Here is a 22,802-nt window from a genome sequence, read left to right as displayed (position 1 = left end):
TACATGAAGTTTTTATTTAAAAAACATTAAACTGCAAATTTACAGAAGTAGACGGCACCAAACCTTAGAAATCAACCGAAACCTTTTTGAACGCCAATTGAAGTTTTCTGTTTATTGCACTTTATGTGATTATATGTTTATTCTTCTGAGTTAAATATTCATTTATCTAGGGCATTCGAATGATCACTTTTTTAAACCGATAAGAGATAGTTATAGACAAGCAATATACAACAACTGAAATTTGTCCATCCGTCGCACATTCCTATAATTTTATGGGCTAAATACAACAATTTAATGACATTACTACAAAATACAATATTGCAAAGTAACATGTAAAATATTTCTAAGAAAATTATGTTGCCGAAGAAGACAAAAAAAATCATTATGAGATAATGTTTAATAATAAATTACAAGCTTTCGTTTCATTATTCGTATTTCTAAACCAAATTTATTATAAATATTCAGAAAACATTATCGTTGATTTTTGCCATAAAATTTAAGTAATATACATTGACTTTCACCATAAGACAATCGGAAAGGTGTTCTTCTTCTTCACGACAATACACGTCCACATGTGGCACGTTTGACGCAACACAAGATTATGGAGTTTGGTTAAGAAGTCCTCCCCCCCACCCACCATATTCTCCAGATATGGCGTCATCAAATTACCATCTTTTTTAACATGATTTTTTTACTTTAAAGCCATGTGATTTCTTTAATCAGTACAATAGCAACTTGATTGTAAGATGGAAAGCATCATCGATAAAAATGGAGACTATTTTATATAAAAAATGTTTTTGTTTTGTATATACAAGTTGTTCGGGTTTTCTCATCTAAAAAAAGCGACATTAATTTCTTGATGACCTAATATATATATATATATATACACCACATGTTCTTCATTTTTGGACCTAAAAGTTAAAACTTAGTGAAGTGATACATCCATCCATTGCTGTATTGATTCTATATATATATATAGAAAATTATAAAATTAACAGTCTTATAAACACTCTTGCACTACTCCTGTCTAACCGAATATTGAGATTTGACTGTCACTCTTATAGCACAACATCGACCCCAAAAATGCACTAGTTTTTGCTGCAATGAACTCTGGATTGACACTCTGAGCAGGCTAAACATAAGACCACGCTCGGCTCATACGTGAAGTACACAAGCATCATGAAAGTATGCGATATTCATGAAAAATGAGCACTGGGAATAGTCTGTGTTTTGTTCTTTTTAAGTTATTTATAAAAACCTTAAAGTTGGCCAGAAACCCTAGGTTTGAGATTTTTTAAAAAGCTTTAATTCTATACATTTTGATGATGTTTAATACCCAAAACTTTAGGAAACAGAATATTTTAATAAAATCCTTTAGTAAGTAACGCTTTAGTTGTTTACGGAAAATATTGGTCATTATGTTTATTTCAGATTATGACTAAAATCGTGTTTATCATGATGCACACATTTTTCTATTTCAAAAGTATTTTGTTTATATTTTAAAAGCATTTTTTAAATAGATCATTATATTATGACTATTATACAAGAATTTTGAACTTCAAAAAATTCAGTACAAAAAAACAATATAACATTAAAACTGATTCTCGTCTAAAGAATATAAATAATTTTTCCCCAAGAATAACCTTTAACATTTAAAAGTTAAGATCACTATCACATACAACTTTTGACATTGGCCGTGTAAACTTTTTTTGCTCAATTTGTCTCTTATTTGTTTTTCCTGTTGTTCTGAAAATACACTGTACACTATCCATTATTTCATTTCCATCTTTCTTTGGCAACAACAAAAAACAAGTATTTGTTATCAGTTAATTTAGCGAACCGTGGCTGCTTATATTTCATAGTATAATTTGGTCTCTGATTACCGAGTTTATTTTCCTTGACTTAGTCTTTACTAATGTTAGAAGCTTTCACAGTACATTAATTTTTTCTAGCTACTCAGTTTATATCTGTTTTCCTCTTTACCAACTTTATTGTCGGTTTTCGTCCATCTGTTGACCTAATATCTCCTTCAATTCTTACATGTGATATAGTGAAGCCATTTGATTTCTTTTGCCTCTTTTGCTTTTCGTTTACTCATTATTTTATTTTCATATTTTTATTACTGAGTATTGGCGATGTTCTTTGGACACTTGACCACATAATGGTTCCAAAATGATTCATTGATTTACTACCTCCATCTGTTATCCAGTAAAAGCTTACGTGAGAGTCTTGATCGAGCTTCATCCTGTACTATTTATGTTTCAGATATGACTGTAGGTCTGGTCAGTGTGCTTACGGACATCGTTTGGAGAACCACAGTGGAGTTCCATGTAGGAAATATTGGGTGTAAGATCATCAAATACCTCCAGGTAAATGTCATCACGTTCGATTAATCCCATCACAACATCCATTGTTTTTTTACACTCAATACATACATACGTACTTGTTTAACTGTATTTTCTATAGATATTTAAGATTAATTTTTGGTAGATTGTAATTTAAAATTTTGCTTGCAATCGACATATCTGTGTTCTAACTCTCAAATGAAATCTTGTTTTATCATGACCAACGTTTTGTCTTTGAAATCATTGCAATATAGTCACAAATTAGAAGACGAAAAAGTATAATTTTGAAACTATCATCAAACTTTTACTGTTCAGGTTTCACTAGTATTTTAAAAATATCAAATGTTTATTTAATCAATTTACTTATGCTGAAATGTACTTTGTATAAAAAAGGGCAATACCAGTTTGGACAGTTTTTATTTTTGCTAATTTTGAAGTTCTTTAATAGACCTTGCAGGTTTCAAAAGTTCTGTTTTACAGATAATCTGTATGTATTTATTAAGTCAAATAAGTTATTCATTATATTTTAGTGTCCATGCCAAGTGATCACTTTTGCAAGTGTATTCTGCGTATATATATTTTTTTTTATAAGCAATATGTACAGGGTTGGAGAAAAGTGATTATGCAGTTGTTTCATTTAGAACATAATTTAATTAATAACTATTACTCTGAAATAAACAATAATAAAACTGGTTTCAATTTCCTTCATAATACTTTATTTAGTACCAATTATACCAACCATGTGGTACCAGCTGTATGGTAACTTTTTCCCCGCCCTGTTTTTCTTCTAGGCACACAGTTATCCTACTGGCTCATTCATAGTCAACTTGAAGATGTATATGAAAATGTTTTCAAAAGAACATACAGTGCCCAAATGTTACTGTTCTTATGAAAAATACGATAAACGTAAACACAAAACCACAGATGATTAAACAAAATGTACAACATTTTACGATAAAGGCACATTTAAAAACCAACAACATTAGTTAAGATATACCTGAACAAATATTTATAGCATGCAGCCACGATATGGCAAAATAGCAAAAAGTAAAATATTTTATGTTAAAGGAACAATTAAGAACCAACAACCTTCGTTTAAGATAAGTGATCTCTACAAATATTTTGTAGAAGCTTTGTTTCAAGCATATGTTAACATTCATATGTTGCCAGATATTGTTAAGTGTTAAAATAAAACCCATAATATCACAAAATAATTCGGATTATTCAAATTAACAATCTGAGGTAATCTTACTAAATTATATAAATTAACAATCTGAGGTAATCATACTAAATTATATAAATTAACAATCTGAGGTAATCATACTAAATTATATAAATTAACAATCTGAGGTAATCATACTAAATTATATAAATTAACAATCTGAGGTAATCATACTAAATTATATAAATTAACAATCTGAGGTAATTATACTAAATTATATAAACTAACAATCTGAGGTAATCATACTAAATTATTCAAATTAACAATCTGAGGTAATCATACTAAATTATATAAATTAACAATCTGAGGTAATCATACTAAATTATATACATTAACTCATCGATAAAGAGATTTCTGTAAATGTCGAACTTTTGTGTGTGTGTGTGTGTACATTTGAATCAGTTCATTTCAGAATGTGGTGCGTATTTTATTAAAGTTTTTCACATTTGATATAATTCGCGCAAACAAACGTGGATGCATGTATTTCAATAAAACCCTATGGTTGTTAGTTTTGTCGCATGATTTATTACAAATTGTACCAAAAGACATTATTATAATCTCATTTCTATAGGAAATAAATAACTCGTCACTCGTCTCTTGCTCGTTATTTACTGTAAAATAAATTATTACCGCCTGCGCATTATAAGTTAAAAGTAATTACGGTTTTACAACGATAAATGACTTAGAGTTATGATGTGGCAAAGTAAGTTCTTAACTGACAAAACCAAACAACAAAAACTGATAAATTACAACAGGTATACAGTGCTGGTCATAATGATATGAAACAATAGCACCTTGATGTCTCTTATAAAATCATTTATGAAATGTAGCAATCTAGTCAAAATGGCAGTTTCTTTGGTAGAGAATAGGGGTGGTGTATTAAAGGAAACTTAAAAGGGTTGAGATAGTTTGTCACATGAAAAATTAACTTTTACTCATTATCTGAACAGTATAAAGAACGTAAAGAGAACAATACAAAAAAAAAACACATAAGTATAATGACATTATATGCATACTCTTCAGGAAAAGCTTTTACACTCCTTTTAAAATTCAGTTTTTATGATATTTCGTTCCGGATGCTGACCTTTAGTTTAATCGAAAATGACTTAAGTATTTATCGTACGCATCAACTATATGTAGTTCATATGACAAAGTACGTATCATATAAAACAGTAATTGGTTTAAAAGCAATTACTGTTTTTCTTCACAAATAACTTGGGGAACAAAAAAAGTGTCAAAAGATTAATTAATTATTTTTTATATCTTAAAAGAAACTTTCATGTGTTCAGAAATAGTGAATCTTATATTTAAAACAATTGTACCTTGTCAACTACCAGTTCTAGGAGAACTAAATATCACCAAAGGCACACTGAGAATAATGATTTTTTAATCAGAAAAGCTTGAACATGGTATAGGGTGTTTCAAAAAACTATAACAACATATCTAACCTATCTTGAAATGAACCTCCAAGTTTTGAGGGTGTCAAATTGTGTTCTAAAGTAACTGAAACAGCGTGTGTGGAGTTTGACGAAAAAGAGACAATTACTTAAAGCTCTCGATACAACTGCGATAACCAACAGTGTAACGAACGTTTGTATACACGTTTGATTTGTTTTAATATATTATTTTAAAACAAGTGGATTTTGTTGTTGTTGTTGTTTTTTTTGTTGAAATTTATCGCCAACAAGTCACAGACACCCAATGTAGAGAATCCGGCCCATGCATACATACAAAACCTGCCAGACATTTTCTTAACGAAATATTAGCGCCAAAAATCTAAGAGTGTAATGTCTGAGGATCTCTACGGCGAGGTGTTGGGCTTACGTTTTCTCTTTGGAATTCTTTAAATGTGTAATGTCTGAGGATCTCTACGGCGAGGTGTTGGGCTCACGTTTTCTCTTTGGAATTGTTTAAATGTGTAATGTCTGAGGATCTCTACGGCGAGGTGTTGGGCTCACGTTTTCTCTTTGGAATTGTTTAAATGTGTAATGTCTGGGGATCTCTACGGCGAGGTGTTGGGCTCACGTTTTCTCTTTGCAATTGCCATTTGACAAAAGTGAAGATGCAATTATTTTGATTCCACAGTCGAACGCTAATTGGATGATCCGCAAAGTAAAACGCGTTTTATTTAATCCACCAATATCGTGTGTTGAAGAAAGAGAAAGAAAAGAAATATAAGTAATGCTAATTGGGGATGAAAGCGATTTAGATATACATTATAACATGGTTTTGGAAACACCCAGTCTTTCTGTAATTAAAATTAGGATTATAAATGATCTTGGTGAAATTTTGTTTCCCTAAGTTTTTTTATGATATAGTCATTTTAAATACGGAATTTTCCTTATAGTCATCCTGCATTATTATTTCATACGCAAAAGTAAAAGCATTTGTCACAACGCTTATAAATCAAATGAAATGTTTTACATTTTACGCATAACCCTAAATTGAAATACGAGCAAAAACCAGACATGTTTTTTACATCTAATGAATAAAACTATAGCTGTATAGAAAAAAATATAACTTAAAACATCTGAAAATATTTTTACCAAACCTTAAACTGTATGCTTAAAGCGGAACAAATATTTCAAAATCAGCTAAAATAATCAAATAAACAGAAAAAAACGTACACAAGAAACATTGCTCCTGTAATCTCTTTATAGATTCATTCTGTATGTTACTAACCAATAACAAATTCTCTATTCTAGATAATCTTATAGCTAGAAAAAAATCCAAGTAACTGAATTTTCACCTTATTACGTTTTATTCTCCTGAGATTAGTTAAATGAATTATCGGAATTTTTTGCTCAATTTGATGTTCGAAACGAATTTAGAAAAATATATGTTCGTTTGTTGTTGACGCAACTACATAAGCCAGCCACTCGCTTTTATTAAGTTGTAGTCCCAACTTTCAATTTTTTTATTTTTTTTTTACAGAGTTTCAATTATTTTCGATATACTAAAACACGCCGTACACAAGTACTCACATCGTTTAATTTCGTTATCCCTATTTGTTTAAAAAGCTGGAAACAATGTAGTCTTTTAATTTCTGTAATATTAATGAAAAAAATGCCAACAATGAATTTGGTAGAATATAACAGTTACGTATCTAGTGAACATACAACGTACTACTTCGTTACAGAAGTTACGTATCTAATGAACACGTTGTATGTTCATTAGATACATAACTTCTGTAATGAAGTAGTACGTTGTATGTTTATTAGATACGTAACTTCTGTAACGAAGTAGTACGTTGTATACTACTTCGTTACAGAAGTTACGTATCTAATAAACATACAACGTACTACTTCATTACAGAAGTTATGTATCTAATAAACATACAACGTACTACTTCGTTACAGAAGTTATGTATCTATAAACATACAACGTACTACTTCGTTACAGAAGTTACGTATCTAATGAACATACAACGTACTACTTCGTTACAGAAGTTACGTATCTAATAAACATACAACGTACTACTTCATTACAGAAGTTATGTATCTAATAAACATACAACGTACTACTTCGTTACAGAAGTTACGTATGTAAATATACATATACATTACAACTGTTTATTTATTCATATAAAATTCTACTTTCATAAAGAAACTTTCAATCAGTTATTGACTAGTACCAGACCTATAGGAAACAATAACAGAAAAGAAACACAAACCATGATAGGATTTTAGTTTACAGGAAGATGATCGCCCTCTGCTTAACTTTCATGTTCACTTTGTTTTATTTTCTCTATTTTATCACGATTTTTTGTGACCTGTTATTTTTGGCTGGTATCTTATGTAAATACACATGTGGTAGTTGGTTTTGATCTTGCTCAATGAACCTTATCTCGCTCACTTTTTTTTATTTCCGTTTCTTTCTACAAGTTTATGTTTCACAGATAGTTACGTTTTTATTGAATTCTCCATCACTTAACCACAGGCTTCTGACTTTTCCAGAATCACGGAATAGTATTTAGTCTAGGCCATATTTTCTGCTCGTTGCTCTAACAGTCTTCTGAATAGATGAGTCAAATGTTATTATAAAAAAAAAGAGAAATTCTAGTAATTGTAATTTGATAACACACACACACACTCTCTCTCTACATATATATATATATATCTGTGTGTGTGTGTGTGTGTACTTTTTTGTATACGTACCGTTTTAATTTAAGTTTTAAAAAATTCAACTATAATGCTCATTGCACTTTTACAATTTTAATCCCAGATCTTAGTTACTTATTCCTCTACGTATGTGCTGGTGGCGCTGAGTATTGACCGTTATGACGCCATTATCAACCCAATGAAATTTTCAGGAGGATGTAAGAATTTTCATATTATGTTATTTAAATAATTGCAAACAATTAGTTATAATTATGTTTTTATATACACTTGTATGTAAATAAAAGTACTATATCCTACTTCAGAAGTTTAGTTATTAAATAACGGTATTTTTGTTATAAAACTACATGTCTATTTTTGTTTTAGATATTTATAAACATGTCATAAGATAATACTTCAGTATTATAACTTTTCCTTCTTCATCGATTTGTAGCACCATTAATGTGGTTAAACAAAGGTAATTTTATACAGTTGTCCCCAACAGACACTTTACATTACAATAACTACTGGTATATAAAAATACACTAACCAATAAATGATGCCGAGGTTTTTTAAACTATATTCAGTAACTGAACTGTAAACAATAAATGAATAATTGTAAAGTAGTAATTTTAAAGTAAAAAGAAAACCACAGGCAAAGCTAAAATGGCAAAGCTAAAGTATATTTACATCTGGGGTGTAAAGGTCGTTTATCTAAACTTTTATCTTAATGTGTAAATCCATCCAGTATGCACTATAAACTTTGAAAGACAACATACAATTAGTTTATTAAGTAGAAGATGCTTTTTGCTAATTGGCAGATTATTTTAGTGTCTCGGGAATATCCTATGGCAGAAAATATGATTTATTTATAACAGTCGGAGTTCCCTAAAGGTTTAAAATCTTATGGCATTATTTCTTTAGCCATTTTAGCTTTGCCATTTTAGCTTTGCCTGTGGTTTTCTTTTTACTTTAAAATTACTACTTTACAATTATTCATTTCTTGTTTACAGTTCAGTTACTGAATATAGTTTAAAAAACCTCGGCATCATTTTCTGCGGTGTAAAGGTCGTTTATCTAAACTTTTATCTTAATGAACCAATGTTTCAAAGATCAATCTTAAGAACGTTTAGATTGATATTTGTTTTTGTCTTTCTGATATATATGTATTTTTATGTATTATATCCTCTTAGGGAAGAGGGCTCGAATACTTGTTATAAGTGCTTGGGGTCTTAGTGCTGTGGCTTCAGCTCCTTCTTTGTTTCTGTACAATGAATCCAAGAAAAGTGGTAAGTTTCAGTGCTGGGCTGAGCTTCAACCTTGGCAGTGGAAAATCTACTTTACCCTGGTGGCCATCTCGGTCTTCTTTCTTCCAGCAGTTATTATTTCCATTTGCTATACTGTCATCGTCTGGACTATCTGGACCAAAAGTGGACCAATAACGTATTCAAAGCAAAAGAGAACAACTTTTCTATCTAAAGGTGAGAACATTTTAACATCATTCTCTGAACAGAATATATATATATATAAATGTTGGCCCCCAATGACACAGCGGTATGCCTGCGGACTTACAACGCTAGAAACCGGGTTTTGATACCCGTGGTGGGCAGAGCACAAACAGCCCATTGTCTAGCTTTGTGCTTAATTCCAAACAAACATATAAATGTTAAAATAACTACAAAGATATTTTGTTGGAAATCTATATTCACAATTGTCTATGAAGTTCAATTAAAAAGTCCACAAACAATGACATTCGTCAAAGTTGACATGTTATGTTACGTGAAAGATGGAAAGTATACCAAATAAGAAGACATAAAAGTAGAACTTAAGAACCAAAGTGATTAACCTTTTTATTAAATGTTACTTCTGCGAGTGAAGTATTAAGTTTCATTATACAGGGTAGTCCAAAATTATCTTTCGTATTTTGAAATTTAATAATTAATTAATTAAAGAAATACAACCATGCAGTTTTCAACGTCTTGTAGACCACTTTAAACAGTTTTTATTGGCATGTCAGCAGACTTCTATGTGTGCACCATTAGTAGCTTTCACCAGCCGATATTCGATATCAGTCAACGTTCACTGCAACATGTTCACGGTTACAATGACGATGGCACCCGTTATCTTGATCTTCAACTCAGTGATGTTTTCTACAGGTGTGCGATACACGAAATCCTTAACATACCACTAAAGAAAGAGGTCTAATGGAGTGATGTCTGGAGAACGCGGAGGCCACGGAATTAGCCCACCTCGGCCAATCCATTGCATTGAACCTTTTCTTGCACGGTTGCCATTTTACGGGGTAACATTACTCACTGAAGCAAAACAAAAAAACAACAACATAGCAATAAAAACTGTTCGAGCTGGGCTACATGATGTTGAAAACTGCATGGTTGTATTTATTTAGTTATCTAGTTATTAAATTTTAAGATAGAAAATATAATTTTCGGCGGCCCTGTATATATTCTATATATCTTTATATGAAATTCGCCAGTCTTTCTCTAACATCTGAGTCAACATTATTTTTTAAAGCATTTATAAAATTGCAATATATATATAACTATTGTTTTTCGCTGCAGCAGGAAAATAGAAATTTTGTTTAATTTATTATTTAAATAGCTCATATTAAATTATAAATGTGTCTTTGAGTAACAAACTTTAATTATATGTAACAATATTTAAAGAAATATAATAAAAATAGTAAAAAATAATTCATATAAAGTTTAAGTAAAAAGGTTTTTTTGTATATATGAAAAGAACCTACTTTTTAATTATTTTGAAGTTTCAGTGATTTCTTAAACTAATATTCTGTAACACATTTAATTGTAAAATGATCCATCAGATGAGAAAGAAAAGGCATGTTCTCAAAGTGGATATATTATCATTGAATATCACACTAACCCTTAAAAATGATCCTATGTCATCAATACTAGTAGAAAACACATTAGGGTATGTTTTTACCTCAGCAACATTGTGTTTAAGGTCAAAATGCTCTAAAAAATCTAAAAATAATTCCATGAAATATTGTGTAAGAAAAATATAGAGTATGGATAATAGATGGGATATTCTTTTAAATAAACTCGCTTTCTCATCAAAGCTCTGTTTTAATTTATTTTCATTAAATATGTCTTTTTTATGTTTGGTATGATAATAATGTAACCAATGTTTTATGTATAATGAGGTTCATGAGAAAGAAACATTTAAAACATATTTCGAAATATTTCAATATTTCAAAAATCATTGATTCATTTGAAAACACTAAATGATAAGATGTAAGATGTGTCTGTGACCGCCATAGCTCTTAGAGAAAATAACATAGAAACCTGGAATTTTGCACCCATACTAAGTGGACCCTGAGGGTGTGCAACTGGGTATTATTACTTATTTTGTCCATGTGGCAAGCTAGCGAAAAACCACATAGAAAAGAAGTGGTTCCTTATATAACAACTTCTAATATATAGAAAAGCCAATGAGTTTTGGTAACAATGCATTTCAACAATAGGTAAGATAATGTGACGTATAATAGCATCTATAATTACCTATGACAATTTTATCATTATCGTACCCTTACGACTTTTGTATGTTTTTGAGGAATGAAAATATGTTTAAAATATTTTTGACTGCTCTTCTACGCTAAAATAGGATCATGATACACACGTTGACATAGTCATCTAGAATATATCAACCTAATAACACGAGCGAACTTTCGCCAGTATTATTATTATCCGTGACTTTATTTTCCTTGAGTAACAATATTAAACTTGTATTGCCAAATATTTAGTGTGTGGTTAAATTATTTGAATGAAGAAAAGCTCAAGAAAGTCTTGTTGCACAGCTCTGAACACCTCCCACTGGCACACCGGTATGTCTGTGGACTTACACCGCTAGAAACCGGGTTTCGATACCCATGTTTGGCAGAGCATAGATAATCTTTTGTGCAGCTTTGTGCTTAACTACAAACAAACTACATGTCACCGCCATGGAAACCAAGTACTGTTATGAATTCTCACTGAAATTCGAATACCTGGGAATATGGAAACTCAAGAAGATTTTCGCTTGTTTCCTTGTTAAGCACAAAGCTACACAATGGGCTATTTGTGCTCTTCCCACTGCGGGTTTCGAAACCCGATCTTTAGCGGTATCAGTTCCCAGACTTACTGCTGACCAACGTGGGGCAGAGTAGAGTGAGGAGGCAAGTATAATATATCTTAATATATCTCTAATGATACTTTGTTTATCAGAGCTTAAGTATATCTAACTTTCTAATGCAGAACTGATACTTATGATAACAGTTAGTGATTGAAATTGTATGAATCACCATATTTTTCTCGTATGATTTATTTCTAAAATTCAGAATTGTTCTTACAAGTGTTTTATATTTGGCAGATTTTTTCCATGGAGTTGTTCATACACATTTGTTTGTTTGTTGAATTTCGCGCAAAGCTACTCGATGACTATCTGCGCTAGCCGTCCCTAATTTAGAAGCGATAGACTAGATGGAAGGCAGCTAGTCCACTCCATCCACCGCAAATCCATGGTTGACGTTTTATCAATGAAAATTAGAATTGACCGTCAGATTATAACGCCCCAACGGCAGGTTCTGTGAATAGATTCAAGTGCCCTAACCACCAACCCATGACAGACATTTTGCTATATATTTCTTACAGTCTGCGTAAGCTAACGAAATAAGATAAAACAAATCCACTTCTCCAGAAATAAAATCATTTTTTAAAATTAATCTGGCAAAATTAACTTTCGTCACTATGCTTTAAGTTTCACACGAATTGTTCCAATTCTGGATATTTTCTTTCCTATTTGAACGAGGAACTTTAGTAATACCCAGTCAACGAAAATTTAACATGAAACCTGTTTGTTTGTTTCACGAGTTTGCAACATAGCTTTGGATTTAAGAAAGTATTTATTGTGATATCGAGTATGTTTATTATGTTACCATTCTCTTAAATTATTTCATCTAATTCGATAAATGTTAAAGATATTTGATGAAAGTGAGACGAATCTTCTCTTTTTATTGACACTAAAATGACTCAGTACACCATATATTATGTAATGTCTTGAGAGATAAGTTTTAAGAATGTAAGAAACGGGTTCATTGAAACGATATTTGAAGAAAAAGTAAATAAAGGCTTTGAAAGTAAAATTTTCTTTCCTTGAAGATTTACCACACATCAAATAGTGAAAGAAAAGCTGTGTCGGCAAGGGTAAGCACACAGTGTAGAAACAAAAGACTAAACTGAATTATACGCCAAGTTATAATAAATTTATTTTGGGCGTATATTGCAACAGCTCTTCATCTCTTCATATAGGCTTCATGAACAACTCTAGTCCGAAACTTTGTCCACAATGAGTGTATTGTGATTTTCCGGCGAGAAATCCATTCTAATAGTTTATCTAAGAATTAACTTGTAGTATAGTATACTCAAATACTTTTCAAACACATCTTTCTCAGTATGTTTGCTGATGATATAATCTTCACTGTGCGAATTAATGACTTACCAAAATTAGAAGAATAGAACGCTCAACCTTGGTGTATAGATCATTTTATTACCATCTGACTAAGTTAAGCTACAACATATCTTACATATTTAGTAGGGAAAGCGTAATCATACGAAGTGTAAATACTCTCAAGAAAGAGGCTAGCTCACTGTGAACTCTTCAAAGACAATTCCTGATCAGGTTAACACAGTATTGAATATTACTTTTATACAGATAATATTTCATATAATGGTCTCTAGAAACTAAACATATACATAGATTGTACGTCCAAGATACAGATAGTTTCAGAAGATTGTTGAAGATAATTTTGGAAATGTTGAGATGATAAAGACTGATAAATATTTTTAACCGGTCCTCCACGTTTTTCTTCGCTGTGTCATGTTTTCATTTATTGTATATTGTTTGTTTTGGATTTTCCTGTAAAGCCGTTATAATTTTCAAATGTTAGATTAGAGGGAAAATAGTTAGTCACCAGCACCCATCGTTATTTGTTAAATGTTTTAGCAGATTGTTCTTTTTTTCCTTGCATTTGATTACTTAATTCAGTCTACATGCGAGTAATCCAGTATTTAATTACTTCATTTTAAACCTATTTCTAAAAAAATACGAGCTCAGTCAGAATTTGTTCATAAGTCCAAACTTTTTTACACATTTAAGCTTTTAATTTTTTCTACACAAAAATACAAAATTGTACAAAACTACATCGTATTATATTGGCGGAATTCTATGTACCAGCACAGTTTATCTGCAACTATGGAATGCGTGTTTGTATACTTAGATAAACGCTTAATTCGTATACGACAACAGAAACGTTGATTAAGTTTATAAACTAAGTTGGGTAAGCTTTAACATGTTTTATCACGATTATGTGTTTGTGGTTAAATAGTAAAACGTAATTCTAATGCATAAGTTATTATAAATACAGTTCAGGTTCAAATTGTAAGAATTTTTAAATATTGAACATTAGGTGATTTGAAATAAACTTATTGATACTGTTGAATAATCAACAATTTATAGGATTTATGGTGTTGTCAAATTTAGCAAACACAATGAAACTTAGAACGACCATTAGCGTAGAAGAAAATCGAAGAATAAGTTCCAGAGGAATTATCCCAAAGGCTAAAGTCAAAACGATCAAGATGACGATTGTGATTGTCCTAGGTAATGTATTTTCATTGATGGTTGCTTTAAAGTACGGTACTACTTAGTTAAGACTATAAAGTAACTCGTAACTGTACATGATCTTTCTGTGTATTGGGTACTGCTCATAATCGATAAAAATCTGATACAAAATCTTTTAATGTTCAAATGTTTATTTATTGGGCTAAAGTAATCCTAGGTATTTCTTTTTTTTTTCGATTAGATTGTGAAAACACGGATAATTATACAAACATTTCGAAATATTCGGAGTGGTCTTAAAGATGAGGTTGTCTCGTTTTATATATGTTACACGATAACTTTATTTCTAAAAATGTTTCATGTAATTTAATCATTAGATTGATAAAACTAGATGATTGCTACAAACGCTCAGAAGGAGCCATACCTCGAGGATTCTAAAGCATATCTATATTGGTTATATCTATTCTAAAACCAAATTGTTTGGTGCTTAAGACAAAAACGTTGTTCTCACAAGCTAAACTAATCTTGAGACAGGAAGTTGATAAGTATTAAGATAGTAAAGCCATTTATTTTCCATTGGTGCGCCAACTTGATATAACTTCATTGGAACACGTCCCTTATGCTTCGGTCCCCTTTTAGCACAACATGTACTGCAGATCGTGCACCATTCTTCCACATCTTGCCTCATACCTATCCAGTAAAATCACTGCCGTAGGTGACTCAATGTCTTCTTAACTCCGAGATGTTCTCCTGTTAAAGTATCATGGGATTTACTTTATAAACCTAGCTAGTTGTGCAATTCACCTTAGCAACAGATAGTGTGTCGAAATGTCATAGCCAATTATAATATACATTAATTCTTCAAAGTTTAATACAATCAGAAGGTTACTTACTATCAGTAAACAAAACTAAACGTATACACACAAACATATTTAAGAAATATTTAAAATTATAATCACATTACTTGATTTCCACTAAGCCCATTGTTTCTGCATTACTATACGTGAATAATAAAGTCTTGATAGTCATTGTGAGTCATAAAGATATGCTTGTTATTTGGGACACACTGAATAGTGTGAAAACTATTGATATGAATTGCAAAACTTCTTGTTTTTTATTCAATCGTAAATGTAGAAAATATACATTGAACTAGGTCACGTGACTGTGTATGTATGGCAAGCTACAGAAGGAGACGTCCACCTAATTACCACCTCAGTGGTTTCATTGTATGTACAATGAAATTTTATTCACAAATGTTATCTGATATTATTTTAAATCAGCAATTTACTTATCTAATCGCTTTATTCGTAATTCCCATAATATTCCAGAGGGAATTTTTTTAAAGAAATTCACAGAACTTTGTTTTTCACCTTGTAACGTCTATGTTTTGATGAATTGCTTTAAGTGATAAACGTCGTTTCCATGGATTCTAGATTATTTTAGAAATATATTCGTTTTCCAATATTTAGCCTTGAAAACTGTAATACTGTTTAGTTTTAATAGGCCTCAGACCACTGTTTAGTTTTAAAATCTGTCGCTAACTTTTCAGTTTTATTAGTCATCACCCACTGCTTAGATTATTAGTAATCACCCACTGTTCACTTTTAATAGATATCACTAAATGTTTAGTTTAACAGACATTACACATTGTTTAGTTTTAATAGCACTCAACTCACTGTTTAGATTCAGTAACCATTACCCACTGTTTAGTTTTAACAGCCATCTCCCCTGTATAGTTTTACAGAGTTCACCCACTGTTTAGTTTTAATAGACGTTACCCACTTTTTAGCTTTAATAAACACCACACGCTGTTTAGTTTTAATAGACGTCATCCACTGTTTAGTTTTATATAGACGTCACCCAATGTTTAGTTTTATAGACGTTACCAACTGTTTAGGTTTAATAGACGTCACCCAATGTTTAGTTTTATAGACATCACTCAATGTTTAGTTTTAACAGACGTCATTCACTGCGGTTGTTGCACATCTTCTCTATAGAAACAAGAAGTTGTTGCGATTTACTCATCGCAAATATTCTATTCGCCTTAAATTAAAAAAACAAAACAAAAAACAACTACCTCCTTCAGAAATCTCACTCACTTTATTTATTTCATACAGTAAAACGTTATATATTGACCAGTATACATTACGAGAGAGTATATTATTATGAGTTTTATAAATAACATACCGATAACACTTGCTCCTAGTTAGTGTCAGTTTTAGAAGTAGATGTTGTCATAATGGTTTAGGTGATACAACTGTTTTATCGGTCTACAGAAGAGTGAATTTTGTTTTTGAAGCTATTCTCCAGTTTCGTTGCATGTTGTTGTTGTTTTTTTTTGGGGGGGGGTTATACATTATTATATTATTATTGATAAATTTATTGGACTATTTTAATAAAGTGTATTTAAGTAGTTAAATATGGAGTCAATTATCATGTAAAAGCTCTAATCACAATCAAATAAACAATGAATAATATTTCTGTAAACTTGAAGCACACGTATAAAAGGATTTGATTTGTTACAAAGTTTCTGAGGAACAAACTACGTTAAGAAAAAAAAACCATTAATAATCTCCATTATATATATGTGTGTGTGTGTTATCTAGTGTTTATTTTGTGCTGGAGTCCGTATTTCGTCTACGATCTACTACAAGTGTTTGGCTATATTAGACACAATCAGACTACGATTGCAATTTCAACATTTGTCCAAAGTTTGGCACCACTCAACAGCGCAGCTAACCCGATCATTTACTGCTTCTTTACCACTACTCTTTACCGGAATCTGAGGTAATGTGACGGATTTAATATTATATGTCTATTTTAATATCGATGTTTGTTTAAGTTAAATTTATATTTAGAAATGTACATAACTTATACTGTTAAATCTGTATTGCGAAATTCCCGCCTATTCACTAAAATTGTAGAAAATTCTCGAATGTAAGAATCAACAATATATGTGTGTACGTAAACACTGGTGTATCGTTTATATTGTTACGTAAGCTAAAATTTCTGAGAAACTCTCCTCACGCCAATAAATATAATCAACGCGACGCGCCAAAAGACAGTATATATTACTGGTTTGCTATGGTTGGTGTGCTATAAACCTGGGAAGCTCTAACTGTGATTGTTATAACGCTTATTAATCGGGAACTTCAGATATTTGACCAGGAACGTTTATAAATTTCGAATATTACAAACCATTTAACATCAGCAGATTCACATTGGACATTAGTATTTCTACGAAAATATTATATAACTTCACCGGTGAATAACTCGTCGTACGAAACGGCAAAGAACGAAAAACATAGAGCCAGCTAGCTCCCTGTTAAGTGAATTGTATCTACATCAACTCAAAATTAATTCGTTCATCGTGAACCCTCCATAAGATAGCAAGGAAGTTCCAGACCAGATAGAGGACTAAGTATTGTTTGTAAGTTTATAGATCATTATTTGTAATAACCATTATTGTAAATTGTGTTATTGTTTATATATTAAAATATATTTGTATTAAAAAAAACTGTGTGTATCAATCTTGTTGGCAAGTATCATAAATTGGATACATATCGGCATTTATCTAATTTATAAATCTCAATTATCATTTAACTCAGTTTCAGCCTATTCGAAATTGTAATACGTAACAGGTAAGAATAGCTAACCCATTCATTTACTGCTTCTTTACCACTACTCTCTATCAGAATGTGAGGTAAGAATAGCTAACCCTGTCAATTACGGAATAAGTATGAAACAACAACAAGAAATTACAAAACTTTTCACAGTTTAACACCTTCAGATTATTGAAATTTCACTATCTTTACAATTGGAAGTTTAGCAGTAAACAAAATGAACGCTCTAAATCCTCTACGATATGGTAGAGAGAAGTAGTAACTTAGTATTTTAGTAGTGAAAAACAAAATCACGTGAAACTACTTATTGTTTGTGTCGGTGCAGAATAGTGCTGAGCAACCAATGAACGTCTGATTCTATTTGCTAAACGTTTCAGTAGAGTATCGTAGCATACAATCAAAACATCTTCTTCAACTAATCGTATATCCCGATATCAAATCGCGGGATTTTACTTACAGTGTAGAAGACCTGCCATTATTCTTAACTCAGATTCTGATAAAGACTAGTGGTAAAGAAGATTTATGGTAGATTCGTTGCGGAAGATAAGTAATTTGTAAATCAATCTGTATTTTAAGTATAATTGACTTTTGGTAACGTTAGAGATTTTGATCTTTAGAGAAACAGAAATCAAAACTTTAGAAAAATCTATTATCATTGGTTCTTACGCGCTCTTTTAAAGATAGTACTTTATAAATAGCTTTTAACTTTCTAAAATATTAACAGATTATGTATAGTTGTTTTGTTATTCCTTACTAGTGTTACTTTCGTTAGTTTGTCTGACAAACTTTGTCCGAATAAACGTAAAGATTCAAAGTTAAAACTTAAGATAAATGAATGTACAATTAAACATAACATAATACGCTAACATGTCATCGCGCTATTGTACCTGACTTTCGGCTGATATATTTTGAGAATACAAAGAAGCATATGAAACAGCTAAAAATATTTTCCCTCTGTTTTTATTATGTATGATAATAATTTAGTCTTTGGTTTGATGTAGTTAACGTTTCGGATAACATAATTTAGCTCATATGTTTTTTCTTCAAACAAATTCGTTTGTTTCAGAAAATTACCATTCTGCAACTGGCTTGCAAAAAGCGTCTGTTTCTGTTTCCCATCGATGCAGCGCCCTCTACGAGACGCCACATTTTTCCGAACTTCAGAAAACACCATGTCAGAGTCATTAACCAGGTCATCCCGAAGAAATTCTGGATCCCACTTTTCGCTCAAATCCAACCCATCTATTAGCACTACTCCTAAGCGACACATAGTGGACAAGAATAGAACCAAAACATGTATCTTGGGAACCGGTCAAAACCAGACCTGTTCAGATGTCTGAAATTGGTATTTTTATAGTACTGGAGCTACTATATACGCCAATTTATTTTATTGTTGTATAAGTATATTTAATGACGTAATAGATAGAAATTTTGTGATGAAATGAATGTTTTTGTATCGTATCTTAACTATCATGAAATAGGTAAGCCTTCGTACTGTGTAACATCCATTTCATCAGCCAAACCCATAGCTTGCTGTTATAGTTATTCATGCTTAATGTTTGTCCTAATCATAAAGGGAAAAAAATGAAATCAGTCAAAAACGTTGTGACTATACTCGGAGCAAGAGCGAATAAATTAAATTGTTGTGTATATGAAAACAAGCTCTGTACACCTTAACTTTGCTTGTCTACTTTGAAAGTAACAACGTACATTAATAAGTAGTAAAAATACCATTCCTATTTCTTGTGCAATGATAAGTATATATATATAGTATATATTTACAGTACTTGTTTGGATTTATGTCATTCGTAACGGAATAAGTTTATGTTTCCGTTACACGATGGTTAATGATAAGTGGGGTTATACATAATCATATTGTTTACTTCCATGTAAAGTGATTGTGATTTTACAGTGAATGGTATTTATACAATATTTCTTTAAAATCACTCTTGAAGTTTCCCATGGAGTAACCAAATAAAATATAAATAATAAAATATCATATAGTCCTTTTCAATTCCCGAATAATTGAACATTTATTTAATATTTAAATATTTATAATCCTAAAACATTAATTACTTTGATTATAATTGATGTTTATGTCATAGACGAGCGTGAACATGTAATACATTTCTCCAAGTTTTTGTTATTACAGTCATAACATTTTTATTACGCAATAGGAATAACTTAGAAAACAAAAAATTACACACTGTAGGTAAATAAAGGGAATAATTAAAAGTTTGCAGATTACGTTTGACCATACGATTAACATAGACGCCATTATTTAGGTAATATCAAGATGCAGATACAACACTTGCATTAACCTCACAGAAATAAACCAAACTTTAAGAACTACTGTGCCATGCTCGAGAGTATTAGTAGCCCCAAGGATTACCAATAAGATTAATCTCGAAAACACATTTGTTTTAGCTATAATACAAAACCATCGATAGAATGTCGTAACTCTTTTACCTGCATCAAAGTCGTAAGCTTAGTGTTTCCACAGGGCTCGGCAGGTTCATCTTTGTTGTTTATCTTTCAGTGTTTTTCTTTCCTACAATATAAATTGTTTTTCCAGTCTACTGGTTTTCGAGGTTATGTATTTGTTTAGTTCTCGTGTTTCGATTCTGAGTGACTGTATGACGAGTAGAGTTAGTGATAAGAGATGACTTTATTACAGGTGAACTTTCTCTTTCAGTTTATAAGTTTTAAATTGCCTTAGTCATATATTTTATGGGTTATTAATGGATTTGTCATTTTACTAATATCACCAAAAAACGATGCTGCTCTCCTGTCAATAAAACAAAGTGATAATCTTGTGAAAAAACAGAGTTAACTACCCAAAGCTTAAAGAAGGGACCTAATATGTGATATTTAACTGAAGAAGGTACTTAAATGTAAGCAATTTGACTGGTTTTCTTATTATTATTTATTTTTGTGGTTAGATTAGATCTCATTGTAAACTTACAAGTTATCTAGGTTTAAGTTTTTTTATAATTTTCTAAACAAATCATTAGAATATTCTCGCATACGGGAACTTCTGTAAGTACGTGAATACTTCTTGGGTATCGAATACTTCTAAGAGTGTGAAGAAAGAGGATAAGATTAGTCACATTCACGTGATTCCATAATTGATACTTTAAGCAGCTTCCCTGGTCTTAGAAATACCTAATATACTTTATGTATTTCACCATGGAACTTATTCACATTGATAATCTTACATTTACGTCAACACCGTATTGATTCATCTACGTCTGACACAATCTTTACTTTGTGATCCCAGCTCCCCGTCCAAAGTCGTTTTACTTTTGCTTTCAGTATTCACATAAATAATCTTGTTTACGTCACGTGTAGTGCTCAAGACAAGTTACTTCATTACTGTCATAATGGAAAGTCATTTTCTTTCACTGTCTGGTTAGACTCAAGTGTGTAAACTTTTTCACCGTCATCGCTCTTGCAGTCTTGAAACCACCTGGTATATGTTTCAATTTTCGTGTTTTTCTGTGATTTAACTATGTCATATCATATAGGTATTGTTAATGATGTAAATTGTTCACTTAATTAATGTTGTTCAAATAATATTAAAAATGATAACGTTTATTGTACATAATTGTTTTGAATATAGTGAATGTCTAAACTGATTATACTGTACATCCCGTTCTGTATTGACTTTCTATTTTTTTCAACTATTAACAGCGCACCAAAGGAAAAAAATGCTTTACTAAAATACACCCTTGAAGAAGGTGTTACGTCAGAAAACGTGACAGGTGAATGACGTTTTTTGGAGATAGATGTTTAATAGTTATCGTTATAGCATGTACTAGGTTCTAGTCAGCTCAGATTAACATGTAGTAAAAGATAACAGAAGTCTTTATGAGTTTGTTTGATCGAAGTATATGTCATTACTTATATATTATGTATTTGTATAATAATAATAAAAAAAATCGAAAACCATGTAACAGTGAATATTTCGTTGTTCGAATATTAGAATATTAAATAACTCTTGAAACAGTCTCAGAGGGTCGTTTATGACGACTCAAAATAAGAAGAGATAATGGCTTTGATGTAGTTGTTCTAACTGGTTACTAAAAATCTTTAAAATAATGTATAGTATTAGTAGAATATACCATAAAGACAAAGACGTTTGAAGGATTCTACATTATGTTATTATTTTAAATCAGTTCGTCTACACCATCCTCAACAACAGAGAAAGCTACTTTTTCAGGAATGTTTAATAAGAACGAACTGTTTTTCTTATTGTTTGGCCCCAAAAATGTGATCCACTTCTCGATATTAATAAATTATTTACAAAGAAAGAAGACACTTTCAACTTTATTTGTTGCAAAATAACAGAGTTTATACCAGGTACTTGTAGCATGTTACAAATAGTAGAATATATATATGTGTATATACAAAAATTACTTATCAACTTTAACCTAATAACTAAATTTATAATTCCCTCTTGTTCTTTTTAAATAATATCCCTATAATAAGTGAGCACAACGTATGTCTGAGGACTTATAAGACTAAAATCTAGGTTTCGATTCACGTGATGGGCACAGTACAGCCCATTGTGTAGCTTTGTGCTTAATTACAGACAGGGTGTTATAATAATATTTTATGTATAAAAATAAACAGTTTGCTTCAAGTAGAAATATTTTAATTTTGTCTCGGTGTAAAGTGGAGAACATATAGTATTTGTAATGTAATAAATATTGTGAAGTAAATCATGGACTTTGCGTTGTTCATTATACGTACATTTGGACAAAAACGATGAAGCTGGTGTTTTAGAGATCAGAATTGATATTCTGGAAAAATAATTTTCGGTGTATTATCTAAGTGCTTTCATTGTTTAACTAGTAGGTAACAAATACGTGTTGGTCTT

The 22,802-nt window shown here is 31.0% G+C and overlaps 1 protein-coding gene across 1 annotated transcript in view; it reads left to right on the top strand.

Annotated features, from left to right (window-relative positions):
* LOC106461185 (cardioacceleratory peptide receptor-like) overlaps positions 1-22,469 on the top strand; it is a 93,962-nt gene extending 71,493 nt beyond the window's left edge. Inside the window, exons 3-8 of the mRNA XM_013920984.2 lie at positions 2,266-2,369; positions 7,792-7,885; positions 8,858-9,145; positions 14,220-14,339; positions 16,904-17,084; positions 18,987-22,469. Coding sequence (XP_013776438.2) covers positions 2,266-2,369; positions 7,792-7,885; positions 8,858-9,145; positions 14,220-14,339; positions 16,904-17,084; positions 18,987-19,260 — 1,061 coding nt within the window. The 3' untranslated portion in view covers positions 19,261-22,469. The remainder of the gene's footprint in view (positions 1-2,265; positions 2,370-7,791; positions 7,886-8,857; positions 9,146-14,219; positions 14,340-16,903; positions 17,085-18,986) is intronic.
* Positions 22,470-22,802: the final 333 nt, after the last annotated feature.

This window comes from Limulus polyphemus, unplaced genomic scaffold, assembly GCF_000517525.1.
Source record: "Limulus polyphemus unplaced genomic scaffold, Limulus_polyphemus-2.1.2 Scaffold37, whole genome shotgun sequence".
NCBI lineage: Eukaryota > Metazoa > Arthropoda > Merostomata > Xiphosura > Limulidae > Limulus > Limulus polyphemus.
This window is presented reverse-complemented; position numbering and strand designations above follow the sequence as displayed.